The sequence below is a fragment of the Polyergus mexicanus genome, unplaced genomic scaffold (genome assembly GCF_030449975.1).
Source record: "Polyergus mexicanus isolate NDT 795.1 unplaced genomic scaffold, iyPolMexi1.0 SCAF_2, whole genome shotgun sequence".
In the NCBI taxonomy this organism is placed as follows: domain Eukaryota; kingdom Metazoa; phylum Arthropoda; class Insecta; order Hymenoptera; family Formicidae; genus Polyergus; species Polyergus mexicanus.
In genome coordinates, this window is record NW_027223322.1 from 4278196 (window position 1) to 4292731 (window position 14536).

The 14536-nt window shown below is 34.0% G+C and overlaps 1 protein-coding gene across 8 annotated transcripts in view; it reads right to left on the minus strand.

The window, feature by feature from the left end:
- Window positions 1-14536, minus strand: part of LOC138944670 (beta-1,4-N-acetylgalactosaminyltransferase bre-4) — a 103234-nt gene that overhangs the window by 4340 nt on the left and 84358 nt on the right. For all 8 annotated transcript variants that reach the window (XM_070315516.1, XM_070315517.1, XM_070315515.1 and 5 more), the window contains 3 exons: window positions 9169-9431; window positions 8160-8396; window positions 28-211 (listed from right to left, as the gene is read on the minus strand). In XM_070315516.1, the coding sequence (XP_070171617.1) occupies window positions 28-211; window positions 8160-8396; window positions 9169-9431 (684 nt within the window). The remainder of the gene's footprint in view (window positions 1-27; window positions 212-8159; window positions 8397-9168; window positions 9432-14536) is intronic.

The window sequence follows — 14536 nt, forward strand, 5'->3', positions numbered from 1 at the left end:
TTGGTGAAGAGAAATTTGTGCTTTTACCTGTACTTGAATTTGTCCACCGCGACAGACATGTGTCTGGGCTGCTCGGGACAAGTATACAAATTTCTATCATCCTCCGGAAGTAGGTCAACATCATGAAAGATGAAACAGTCGAAGGTTCTTTCTTTCAGAGCCTCCACATAGCCGACGTTCATAAGCATTGCTCGATTGAAGGCTCCGATACCTGAGGATAGAACGACATGACTAAATACTATAATACAATTATAATAAGAATGTATAGTTATATATAATAGTTTCCTATATATATATATATATATATACAAATAGATATTTAAATTTGTCGATGCAAAAATAATAAATAAAATTAGTTTGATATAATTTGGCAGTCTAGAGTAGAAAAAAAAGAATAATTAAGATTTTCTACTCTTAGAAAAATCCGATTTTTAATTGCTTAAGAAATTCTAACTATATAATTTTGAGAATAAATCAATATATTTTATTTCAAACTTTTGATATTCGAAGTTTTGCGTTATTAATATTTATTTAATTTTCGGGAAGCAGGTATAAAAAAGCAATTAGCAGGCTAAAACAATATTCTCTACTAAAGTATAATAAAACTTCTTTAATAAATTGCAATTAGCCGAAACAATCAGCCTTCGCGAATAAAAATTTACTAGCTCTTTGACGAAAAATATTCCATTGTTAATCAAGTTTAATATTTCAAGTTCAAATATTTAGTGAACTTTTGAACTTTTGAGCTTTTTAATTTATGAACGCCAATTAATTTAATCTACTATAAGCTATCAAAGTCATTCTCGACTGCAAATAATCCGCGTGTTGTGAAAAAAGAACCTTTCTTGACAAAATCGCTCTATAACAGACTTGTTTAAAAACCGAATGAAATTTTGATCTTTTCCAGGAAAGGTGAAGAAAATCCGTGTACAAATTTCTGTAAATTTGAAACTGCTGCTTTGCAAGGCTTAATGAAGGAACGATGACGTAAGTCGTCTGGCGCAATTAAAAGTTTCGCGTCTTATCCTATCTTCGCGTTTGTTCAGGTGCCACGAACAAAGGTGGATCATACGTAGGGAACAACTTTGGTAAATTTTCTTCATATTTCTTGTTCTCTGCTTGTCGTCTCCATTCTCCTGGGCTAGGATTCATATTTAAATATTAAAATAGGCTCGAGTGCGCAATTAACGGAGACGATTTTATTTTCTAAGTTAATTTATGAAATTATCTCTCTCTTTCTCTCTCCCTATTATAAAATAATCTTTAATAAAAATGTATTTCAATTACTAGAATGTATGTATATATATATAAATTAATTTACGTTTCTGTTAGCGTTATCTACGCTAAATTGCACAAAGGATTCGTAGATTAAATTTCCCGGATGCGGAACACGTTGTATATGCTTTGTGCGGAGGAAGAAGGAAGCGAAAGAGCGTAGTGAGAGCGCGAAGTTAGGTAGAAGGAACCTGACTAAACCTAACGGCGTCGTCGTCTACCGTCCGTTTATTTGAAAATAATTACCTAGCAGGTTCCTTCTCAAAGAACGAAGAGGCAAAGGCTAACGCTCTCAAAGCAGCTGGCTGCATCTCTCCCGTCCGTCATCGATTATTATTGGTTCAATAGACCTCGCGCTCGATCGAATTTCTTGAACGACCGTTATATACGGAGACACACGCGGAAGGAGAATAAAGAGGGCTGACGAGGAGGCCAAAGACCTCGGAGGAGCGTTCGCTAAGCGTGTGCAAGACAGGGATATAAACAGTCTTGTTTTTCTCGGTGTCGGCGAAAAGTGTCTCGGCGCAAGTTTATTCCAGGTATTTTAGATATTTCTTTATATATCGCGTCGGCGACGAAATAAAAAGCGATATGATAAAAGGAGGTGGTAAGGACGGGGGTGCGGGATACGAGGGCGGTGAATGACGATAAAAGGACGCAGGTGCAGCAAACAATTTCGTAACGGAGAGAAATGGAAATTCATCCGCGCAGGAGAGCGAGAGAGATGGTTTCGATTTAAAAAATGTAAATATCAAGCGATCTAATGGTGTTTGTTACAAAACGGTTTTCCTCGTCTATTTGCGACGCTGTCACATTGTTATTCGCATCCTGAAAGAGATGTTGTACAATTACGCTTCTTGACAAAATAGAAATGCAAATGATGGAAGCGACGCGACGTGCAGTTTAGTAGAGAAAAAAAGATATATTATAGATCATTATACGTTTTTATTTGTCATCTGTCGTTATATGTTGCTATCTGTTTGTCACGATAGAATTTTTATCACCCAAACATACTTTTTTGATATAAAATCGCACGAGCAAGATGAACCTTTAACCGAAGTGAATTTTTTCTCCTTAAGTTTATGTATATTAAAATTGTTTTTTAAAAAGATTAATCGCAGGCACGTATGGCTATTTTAATCAACATCTTCCATCTTGGCTCAGATTACACGCGACTAATTAATTCGTTTCTCTATTAAGTACAATCACAGTTGCTCTCCAATTAAAATGTGACGCTCTATTGAATGATCCGCTGTATCACAAGATACGAAACTACATCGCCTTTGTCTTCCGTTTCTGTCAATTCATCACTACTTCCGTCGCATAATTATTACGTCAAGAGGATGCAACTGCGGCGCGACGATGAAAGACGATGGACCGTTTATTAATGTACCTCGCTCGCGATAGGCTCTCTTCTTGCGATTCTAATAAATACTAATGAAGACCATCTGAGTGAGTACCTTGTCTCGACAGGTACCTCTTCCAACTAGCAACAAGCTCAATTCATTTCCATATCCGCTTTCGTGAAGACGTCGCTTATTTATTCGTCCGAAAGAATTGTGTCTGCGATATAACATTATGCACTGCCACGCTTATTCGAAGTATGAAAGGGCGTCTGTCTGTATCTCTGACGTATATTTAAATTCCTGAAATATCTCATCGCACTTTCCTCTGTCTAGCATATTATATACATATATATGTATACACATATACATACGTATATGTGTATATACAGGGTGTCCGACATGTATAATAATTATTGCGGATTTAGCAAAATGGTATAGGACTTTTCGCTTCAGGTTTACCCGATCTATCTCCACTTTTCGTTTGGCTACTTACATGTCAGACACCCTGTATATTGTATACCTATATTATATACATTTTATTTCTTAAAATATTTTCCATGCTAGATGATACGTAAAATTATAAACAGAATTCTGTCGCGAACTTTGTCGTAAATTTATCCAAGATGAGCTTCGATGCCTGGGAGTTGTCGCTGTCTACTTTTCCCACCATTTCGTCCTCGCAAAAAAGGGTCGATTGCGTTCCTGATTGTAAGTATAGAGCTTAACAAACGTCGTGCTCCGCGAACGACGGAGAGAGTCAACGGATTTCCTTGATATCGAAGACCGGACGAACACGTCGCTGTTAATGATTGTATACGATAATAAGAGTCTCGACGATGATTACGATAATATGGATCTCTCTCGGACGAATGCACGTTCGTGTTTCCGACGATTCTAGCTAAGCAATATTAATGGGCGGATTCTGAATCGCGCGAGAAAATGCCTGGAGCCGCCGCGACAGGTGCAATTAATTATGTTTGTCCGCGAGAGATGTGTTTCTCAAGAATCTTGTTTCTTTTCCGACAACAGATGCTCAGGAAGAATGTCCTTTCCCCTTTGCCTGCATATCGCGAAATTATGATATTTGTGATATTAAATGATGACTAAACATGTGACTAGACATGTGTGCGAATATTCTATTCAAATGGTAATATTTAATTTTATTTGTCTAAATCTATCTATCCAGAAGTAATATCAATCTAAATCTAATCTTAAATGTTATATTTACTCAATTTTTAGCATTATCTCATCATTTTAAATAACAATATTAATTATCATTAAATTATTATCTACCCTTATATCATAGAATGAATATTTTATTATCTTTATGTATATTTGTTATGCATCTTGAAACGAACTCCGTCAAATTTCGTCAAATGAGAAATATAATAACGAAGTATCGAGAAAAACGCGCGATTAACACTTCCGACGGAAACTTCTCTCATCTCTGCAACATCCTCTCCGAACTCTTATCCCGTATCGAGAAATTGATTTTGTTCGGTCCAGAGGGAAGTACGTCATGAATCTAATTTCCTGATCCGTCCGTAGTCGTTCGATCGCGCTTACTGGAAACGATCGTCGCGACTTCACCGCCGATCCTCCAGACTTTAGATAATCCCCACACGAGCCGATCCGATAAATATTCAACGCGACACTAATTATGCAAAAGCGAAGTATTCAGTGGCTGACTCGGCTTTAATTCCGAGCCGAAGTGCAGAGAAAAGACGAATAGATAGAGAAAGAGTTCGAATTTGAATTTCTAAATTGCGGTCGAGTGCGACCATGTCCAACTCATTTGGGACAATTAAAACTGCCTTAATTCATGCACACACATACATATATTAATATACCTTCGACTTGTGCATGTCATAAATAGATTTTTGTAGGCTGTGATACATTGTAGGACTCATATACTTGTTTCGTGCAAATTAAAGCAATTTCGAATAATTTTAATATGTACTATTCAAAAATTTATATCAAAAAAATTTTATCAAAATGGAGAGAGAAAGAAAAGGAGAATAAAAAGGAGGGGATATTTCATATATACTAAAAAAAAATCGCAATTTAGTATAATATATTATATTTACTATTTTAGATTATTTTAATATTACTTTTTTGTTATTTTATATTATTTCTTATATACAATTATATCTTTATATTTTTGTACATAAGATTTTTAACCGTATTTAAAGTCTCGATTCGTTAGATAATCCTTTTATACATCAATATATATATATATATATATATATATATATATATATATATATATATATATATATGCATCGTCTACTTGACGAATGAGTGGTTGGATTAAGTATCTCTAAGCTCGACTTGACGAATGATCATGACTTTGCACATATACAGATAGTAACGGTATTCGTGCCGTATGCGGGCTGCATGCTGTATGCGATAATCAGGATCCATCGTCTCGTTCGTTTTCTGATGCGATTATGCGGTTGTGTTTTCAAGAAATAGCAAACTTATAGTATTATACAACATTAAAGTTAATAGTAATCATATAACTCGATGTTATAATCTTATATATAAAATTACTTTGGAAGGATTTAACTACTTTGAAATAGTGCTCCTTGCAATAAATTGAAAGATTTACATGTCTAATTAGAGTTAAAAAATTCTATAAATAAAATTAAATTTTGTGCTTGTCTATCATGATTAAAATGACTCGGTAAATTTTTATCCCAATATCTTCGATAAATTAAGAGATAATCTTGTTTAAAATACATCTCTGCGTGATGCAGATGATATTCATTACAAGAAAGATATATAATAGCAATCTCATTTACTGCAATGCTTGAACGCAATGCTACTAAATATGAAAGCTACTTTTTCATTACTAACAAATCTTGCTTTTTCATTCGGCAATTTTCCTTCTTTTCATTCTTTCAGAGAAAGACTTTTATCTAATTTAGATTATCTTTTTTTAGATTCTTAAAAGATCGACTTCAATTATTTAAATTGATACAAATATCGCGTAATACACTTTATTATTAATTTCTAGATTAAAATCCAAAAGTTCATGGATATATTATTTTATAATTATTATAACTTTGAATTTTCCTGTATATAAATGCACTTGTGAATCGACGATTATATCCTCGATATTACTGCATTGCGGGAAACACGGGAAAACGACAGTTGGGCCTTCATATTCCAGGATTAGATAGCACTTAAGCCTGACTTACGCGAGATGGTCTTCGGGCGAAGCAGTTTGACAGTGAATAACAGTTCGACGTATTTTCTCAAGCTCGCGCAAAGCAACGGCGAGAATAAATTGTTACTGTTTCGCCGTAATTAATCGTGGTGAAATATCGTCTTCATTAAATTATCGCGAGAATTTATTGCCCGACGATCTGTCGTAAATTAACGCCATTACGGCATAGTAGCGATCCGATTGAAATAACTCTACGAAGAATTGAATGAAAGAACTCGGCGAAGAATCCTTTTTTCGCTTCGGAAGGATTACACGATTACAAGTACAAAGGAGCAGTAACAGTATGGTATAATTTTTATAAATTACTGCACATATAATATATGGTACGTTCAACTCTCTCTGAAACGTGGACTAAGATCGTTGTTCCATAAAAGTCTCAGTCTATGTTTCAGTTAAATATATTTAACATATCTTTCTTTTTTAAATTGATTTTTAAAAAGAATAATAGATATGTAAAAAAGAATATTAATTAAATGAAAATTTGCCGTTAATATTATCTTTTACAAATATTAATACATTTTTATTCGCTTTCAACCGCATTATACACATACGTCGAAGGTATGTAGAAGCCCTGCATAAAATAACAAGAAAATTAATCATAGTCATATTTTGACATCTCGCATATGCAGTAAGTAAACAAACTTAGTCAAGCATTTCGCAATTTTAATGAAGATAAATTGCTCCAAGCCTGCCTCTCTCTCTTCCCTCTCGCAACCCTCCAATATCTAAGATAAATAGCATTTTCTAGGGTAACTGAATGGAGGATGATAGATCCTGCATCCCAACCAAAGATATTATTTTCTCTGGTAATCTTTCTTAAAATTTTTAAAAATAATTATTTAATAAATCACTTTAAGATAAAAAAAGAAGAGAGATCAAATTTATATTTGTGTACGTTCTCAAGAATTACTCTTATAAGAATGTACTCGTAATTATATACAATAAATTTATACAATATATGATATATTAATTGTATAAATTTTCTCTAATAATCATTAATAATTTAATAAATATAATATTTTTTATATTAATTATAAATATTTTTAAATTTATTAATTGCAAATATTATATATATATATATATATATATATATATATATATATATATATAAATAATATTATATATATATATAAAAGATATTATTATTATATATGGTAAAAAATATGTGAAAGAAGATTTCTACAATATTCTGCAAGTAAAGATTTTCTATTCTTGTAGATGTAGATGAAAATGATTATTATTATGTCTCTTATGTCGTATTATCATCCTCTCATTCTTTATCTTTTTCTTAAATTACTACGAGATGCTTTATAATCATGCTTTATAATCATCAGCTTTAAAAAAATATGTCATAAAACACCTCGTAAAGCAGCTCATAACAGACTTTCTAATTAAGATTTTAGGAATGTAACTACGATGTAAGGCTGAGGGAGATGCTTTCGCGAAAACATATCCTCGTGCCGTGGTTAAGCAAACTGATAGAAACAACTACATCTGCAACGCGCGGGATGAATTAAAAAAAAAAAAGACAAAAATTTTATTAAAAAATAACCGGCGGAATTATTTCGCATGGTTTTGCTCAAGAACGCTCGCGTTGCCTCGGTCGATCGATTATTCGAGCTGATGAAAGATATGAAAGAGGGGGAGAGAAAGAAAGAGAGGAAAATAGAAAGAGGACCTTTATACAAATTTAATTAAAACTTAAGTCGAGGAGCTTAGAGAGACTCTACGGGAACTTTGAAGCAGTCTCTTACACCCTGTGACTCTTGCTCCGCGGGCGTTCTCCATCCGGTAGGAGAGTCTTCGGAGGGACACACACACAAGCAGGAAAATACGCGGGCAAGAGGAACGTCCGTTAGACGGCAATAAATCGTAGCGAAGCATCGGCTTACACGCACCAACGGTGCCGGCGAAGAGAAGCTTGGGAAAATCGTACGTTTATATTCGCTCCGCGGAAACAAAACGTGTGCTCTCTGAAAGGTACTATAGGAATAGAACGGAATGCGCACGTCCGTTGTATTGGCTCGCGGATAAGAATTCACCGTTTCATCGATACGCTGAAATATCGCGATTTGATTCTTTTTAAATAGAAATTATTTGAGAGAGATATCTACGGGGAGAATTTATAATTTATTATTTAATTTGAATGATAAAATAATATTAAAATCGTGTGTAAAGATTTGTGAAACTAATAATACGCGTGTAAAAATAATTATCGACTTGTCTGTCGAAGAATGATGCGGTCGCAAAGGATGTGAAAATATTTCCGATTAACACGAGAAACCGCAGTTTCTGAGTCGACTTACCTTCCTGCTCGATCACGAAGATCTGATACTCGATCTGTTGCCGTAGTAGGATTGGATGCAGATTGTAGAGAAGGGTCTGCAGATGCTGTGGTCGGTCGCGGAATGGAATGACTATGGCTACGCGATGCCTGGCGATGCAATCCGCGGGCCAACCCCTGCCGCCCGCCTTCACCTCCATGAATGACCTCTCCATCTCGGACAATGGTGGCGGTGACTTACTGACGACCACCGGTCCAACTGGGAATAGAAGAGGCATTGAGAGAATTGCAGAGACAAAGATGATCCAAATGAAATAAAATTAAAAAAAAAAAATGTAAAATTTTATTTACATATTATATAGATGTAAATCGATTTTGTGATATCGTACTTGTAGCATTTGCTATTTGTATAATGAGAATAGTTATTATGATTTTTAACATGAAAATCGAACAATTATTAATGAATGTTTAGTAAATTTCTGCTTGTAATATTTTCAAACAATTTTCCTCAATATTTTTTTAAACAAATTATCATATATTTAATCATTACATTAATTAATTAGGAATCTATTTATTTTTCGAGCTACTAGTTTAGAGAAGAGACATTGAATCAAATAATTTTCCTCAATATTTTTTTTTACAAATTATCATATATTTAGTCATTACATTAATTAATTAGAAATTTCCATTTATTTTTCGAGTTACTAGTTTAGGGAAGAGACACTGAATCGTTAACTAAAAGAATTAATTAAAATCGAAGAATTAAAAATCGATTATATGAATGCCAGAAGTTTTGAAGTACCGTCTTGAAAGGAGATAAATCTCTCAATTTTATTAATGCAGAATGCATTCCAAGAGGGTTCCAATAGAATTCTCTGTAAAGCAGAAATGTAGCCGTACTCGATTACTTTTTAAGTCGCCAGAACATTATTCCATTTTCTCTGGCGTATTAAAATCTTCCATATAAATCATAATCTTAATGAAAAGAGAGAATATCAATGGTATTTCTATATCGATCTTCGCAAACTTACCCAAATTCGGTGGGATGAGGGGACATCGTGGGATGGTCGTGTTATTAGTCGCGTTCGCCATCGGAAGTTCTCGTGCGGCTCCACCGACCAGATTTCTAGTCGGCACGGGCTCGAATCTGGACGAGTTCGACAAGCTCTTGGCCAATATTGTGAGTATCGTTGTCGAAGATACATTGCTACCCCCGGTTAAGTTCGGCACCGCTGTTGCCGGGCCGTATATGATCAGGCCGCGCGGATGGGTCCTATACGAGCGATCCGCGTATCTGTAACAAGCACGCAAAAGAAGAATATAAAATATATTAATACATTAAAGCGTGGAAAATTAAATGTAAAAAATTTACAAGCCAATTACACAAGCAAGTTGTTATGTTGTCATTTGCGCAAAGTATTGTAGTTACTTATCTAATCACTACTATTATGTAATTTATATAATTACACGCGTTAATAAGATTTGCATGATCGTCGCTCAATTTATTGCAGGATATTTCCATTTTTTTTTGCACATTGGTAACGTATAATCTCATCTTAAGCATAAAACTGTATATTAATGCTAATAGGTGAGCATTATTAGGAATTCTAGAATTAATGTTCCACATCGCGAGAGACATCGTCTTGCATACAACGCGTATATATATCCAGGAGCCAATTATCTATCGATTGCGGCACATCACAGCTATTACGAGGCTGACTGTGCAACGTCTTCCATAATCGCGGCAGCTGTCTGGCGATTAGAGAGCTGATCGACTGTCTAATCGCGATTACGAGTCATGTCTTGAAGAAGGCATCTTTGATCAAGTATTACAATAATGTCATTACATTCCAATTACTTTCGAGACACAATTACATTTATTCTCTATGAGATTGCAGAATATACAGGATATTAGCTTGATCTTAGAAAGAATTTCCTTCAAACCTTTAAACAAGATACTCTTTGACTATATCTATATTTGCAAAAAATGATAAATATAAAATGCATTCGCATAAAAGTATCTTCTCTTTTTATTAAATATATTGTTTTGGCACACACAAATCACATATGAGCTGTGAAAACTTGTGTGAAGCACAAGATAGAGAAATATTACGTACATATTTCTCAAATCGTGTAGTATGGTTTAATTTATATCAAATATATATGTATATTATATTCTTCAAATTTTCTGCTTTATAGAGAGCACTTACTTAAGCTCGATCAAAAATTTTCAAAAATTGCAATAATTATTTACTAACGGAAGCTAACTGAAAAATGTTTAATATCTACTTTAAATGTATGACTTATGATCGCAAAACTTTTATAATCAAGCTCTTGATTCCGTCGAAATTTGAGTTAAATATTCGATTAAAATAAAAAAATATTTATAAAAAATTAAACACACGAAGATGTATTTATCGAGTTAAAAAAAAAAAAAAAAAAAAATCGAGATTGCAATTAATACGATCGCGTCAGTCGATCGAGAGAAGTCAGATTAAATGAAATTAACGCCATTAAAGCCGTATTAAAATTGTTAATGAAAATTCAGAACGATGATGATACATCTTCTGAAACGATTTGCTCGCACTATCTCAGAATTAAATCGGATGTCGACCTATCCAACTCGTTTCCTTCATTGGATTTTGTAAAAATCTCCCCACCCATTTCGACGTAGGGACTTTTCAGGAAATATAATGCGGAGGTACGGCCTCGAACTTTAAAAGCGATTTTCTCGTGCCATAAACATTTAGTGCATTCTTCTACCAGTTTCTTTCCTTAATTTTAGATATAGAATAAGACTCTATTCAAGGGCTTAGAATCATAAAATCAAAGAGAGATAGAAAAACAGAGAGAAATCTTAAAATCTTCAAGCCAGATTAAAACAAGATTTTTTTTATTTCTCTCTCTCTCTTTCTCTATCTCTCTTTGCGTTTAAAAAGAAATTAGTATTACTGATCATATAAAATAAAACTATTTTAATTCTGATTATAAAATATATATTGAACAAATTTTGAAAAATATATATATATATTTTTTCGTTTATGGGTTATACTTTCCAAGAAAAAAAACATTTCGTCTCACTTATTCACCCTCATCAGAAATTGTAGACCAATTTTTTTTCTTTTACTATGAGCCTTAAGATCGGAACTCGACATCTCGATGTAAAAGCGGTGAGTTTCCGATAAATCAGCCGTCGCCATTGCTGCTCCTGCATTTTAATTCACTTAAGGTTTACGACAAACGCAAAGAACGCGGTAAGAGATTACGACGATCTTAATACACGTAGGATCTTCTCTCGTTTACCCCCTGCCTCGTTCTCCTCTCTGCGAGAGATCGTCCGCGAGTTTGCCGAGTTTACGGTTCGGTCCGCTTGCAATTGCAATTTCCGGAACCGCCGCCGGCCACCGCTGCGACTGCAATCCGTGATCTAACGTCCTTCTCCTCTTCTTCCCCTCCTCCTTTAGACACATGCACCGGAATTTGTGCAAAATCACGAGATAGCGCGACGTGGATGTCAGTGACAAAGACCGCGATAAAATAAATGAAAAATCAAACGCATGATACTGCGGTTTTAATGTATTAGAATATATCTTACGATGTCGGAAAAAAGAAATCATATACAAAAATTGCCCCCTTACGTCAAATATATTCTATAGATACATGTAAAATTAAAAAGAAAATAAATAAAATTTTTAGTCTAACGAGGCTTGTTTAAAGAACGTTGTTTAAGGGAATGTGAGATGATTTTGAGAAGAGAATATTTTGCGAAATACAATAATACAAAAATAATTAATAAAATATATTCACATTCAATATAATATATTGTATAATTACAATATTAGCATAACAATACACTAGAAAAAAATTATAAAAATAAAATAACGTGAAATAAAATTATATTGCACGCATTCTGATTTCAAATGTCAATTTTAATTTCATATTTAAAGAAAATTGTATATCGCGCGCATACCAAATCGATTTCCATCTATATAATGTATCTCGTGACAAATCAATAGCTTAAGATAAACAGCGATAAAAACGACAGCGATTTTTCCGTAATCGTGTCATTTTCGCTGTTTTCGTCGCGACGTAATCTCAATTTAGGCGAATAAATTTGGTAGATCATTGTTCGCTCATTGTTCACAGTATGATAATAAACACTATGAAAACCAACAAAGTTACGAGCCGTCATACGGATCGATTCTCACGAGGCATTTCGCGAGAATAGCCGACGCGGAGATGCGGCAGGTGTGCGCCTTGCACAAGCGAATATCCTATTTGCATATACCATGTTTCCTACGCCAACGGCAAGTCTGTTTACAAAGATTTTTGCGACCGAGATGGAATTATTCTCGCGTATACCGCGATCTCGCGACGAAAAGATTTACAATCTGGTAAAATGTTACGAAGGTATTTCCAAAAATGTCTAATAGAATTAATGCGTATCAAAATAAAATGTAAAATAAAATAAACCTAACAAAATAGTTGATATAGTTTTTCTATAATTGTTCACAAAAATACTTTTCCCGCGTTCTCATATTTCAAGCACGTAGCGAGATTTAATTTCTCGAATGTTATTACTAAAAAATAAAAATATTAGAATTACTCTTGTTTCTCTATTTGAAATCCTATTCTATTTTCTTTTGCTATTAATATCAAGCAATGATTATGTTTCAAATACTAATAAGAAATCTATAAGGATTCCACGGATAGATGCCTCTCCAATTGCGAGATAGTTTCGATGCCACCCGATATTTCGGGAACCTAGAGAACGCCGGTATCGAGCGTCGTCTCAAATTTAATTAAATTCGCGTACCGCTTGGTACATCCGTTTGTGGATCAGACAAACTCCTCTCTAAAAGCGTACATCTAGAGGCACGTGTAAAAGCGATGCAGTTAACGATTTACCTGATTGCGAAACTTGAGAGAACTCGTCGATGCTTAAGACAACAACGACAAGGCTTGCGTCAACGAATGTTCGAAAAGACGATTTAAAAATCGGCAAAATCGCGCATGCAGAATCTCAAATAATGTAAATGTGAAACACCGTTTAGGAAAATACTATACCTAATACAAAAATAATTAATAAAATATAATGAAATATTCAAATATATAATTAAACAATATTACAGATTAACTATAAAATAAAACAAAATATAACGTAAAATAAAATTATATAGCATTCGCTGTGATTTTTTAAATTTCGATTTAATTAAATTTTATATTTAAAGGGATTTCTGTGTAGATTATATCGTAAGCGGATATCGCGCGCATGCCAGATCAACGTTCAACTTTTTATCTGTATGATAAAATGGCATCTGGCGACAAATTAAAATGAAGATTAATTTCTATCCCCTTTTAAAAAATAATGTAAATACATTTAAAAATAGATAAAATTTTTTTCTCTCTCTCAGCAATTCGCAGAATGAAAGAATTTAAAACAATTCTCTAATTTAAGAATTTTGCAATTATGTTTGAATATTTAATGTTAAAATATTAAATTAGTAGATATCGAGAAGTGAAATATAAAGAGATATACATCTGAACATAGTTAATTTTATTACAATTTATCAATTCCACAATTAGCAAAATACGAAAATCTTGAAAATTTCAAAGAAATGTCAAATTGATTATATAATACAATATTCAATATATAAAAGATCTAAAGTAATAATAATAGATATGAATTTATCAAATGTCTATGCATTGCGACAATTTATTATGACACAAAATGTGCATTAATATCCCTTTATTCGGAATTCAAAGAAATTAACTCCCTCCTCTTACACATCCATGTAACGAAGATGTTAATAGGGATCAAGCTGAGAACAAGACGAGAAGATACAGACGACTGATACGGCATGAAAGCACGTATCGGTGCGCGCGTGCAATCATAAGGGAGTTCCGATTCCATCCTGGAATTCAACGGAATTCCCGCCACGTCCGGAGCGGCATAAATCTGACGTGACTCATCCGGGTTGTCGATACGTAGGATCGGCTGCGTGCACCATCCGGAAATATTTTGTCGGCTATGCAGCAGTCGGATCGGAATCCGCGAAGATCTTTCCACTCGCGCCGCGAAAGATATCTTCGCGATGGCGGGCACGCGGAAAGCTCGACGAAGCTCGTCGATACGTAGAGATATTTTTCAACCTACGTGACAGGACTTTTAAAAGCGATGCGATCGATACGACTGGTTATCGCCTGATGACAAGAAACGACCGGAATTTTCGGTACGAAAGCCAAGAATGAAGATGTGTGGTGATAGCAAAGCTCATAGTAATATTGTACTATCTATAATTTAATATAATCGTAATAAAGAAAATTACGAAAATAATTTGTTTTAATAAACGCGAAGTTAAATTTGTATTTATTTAAATCTCTTAACATATGTTATCG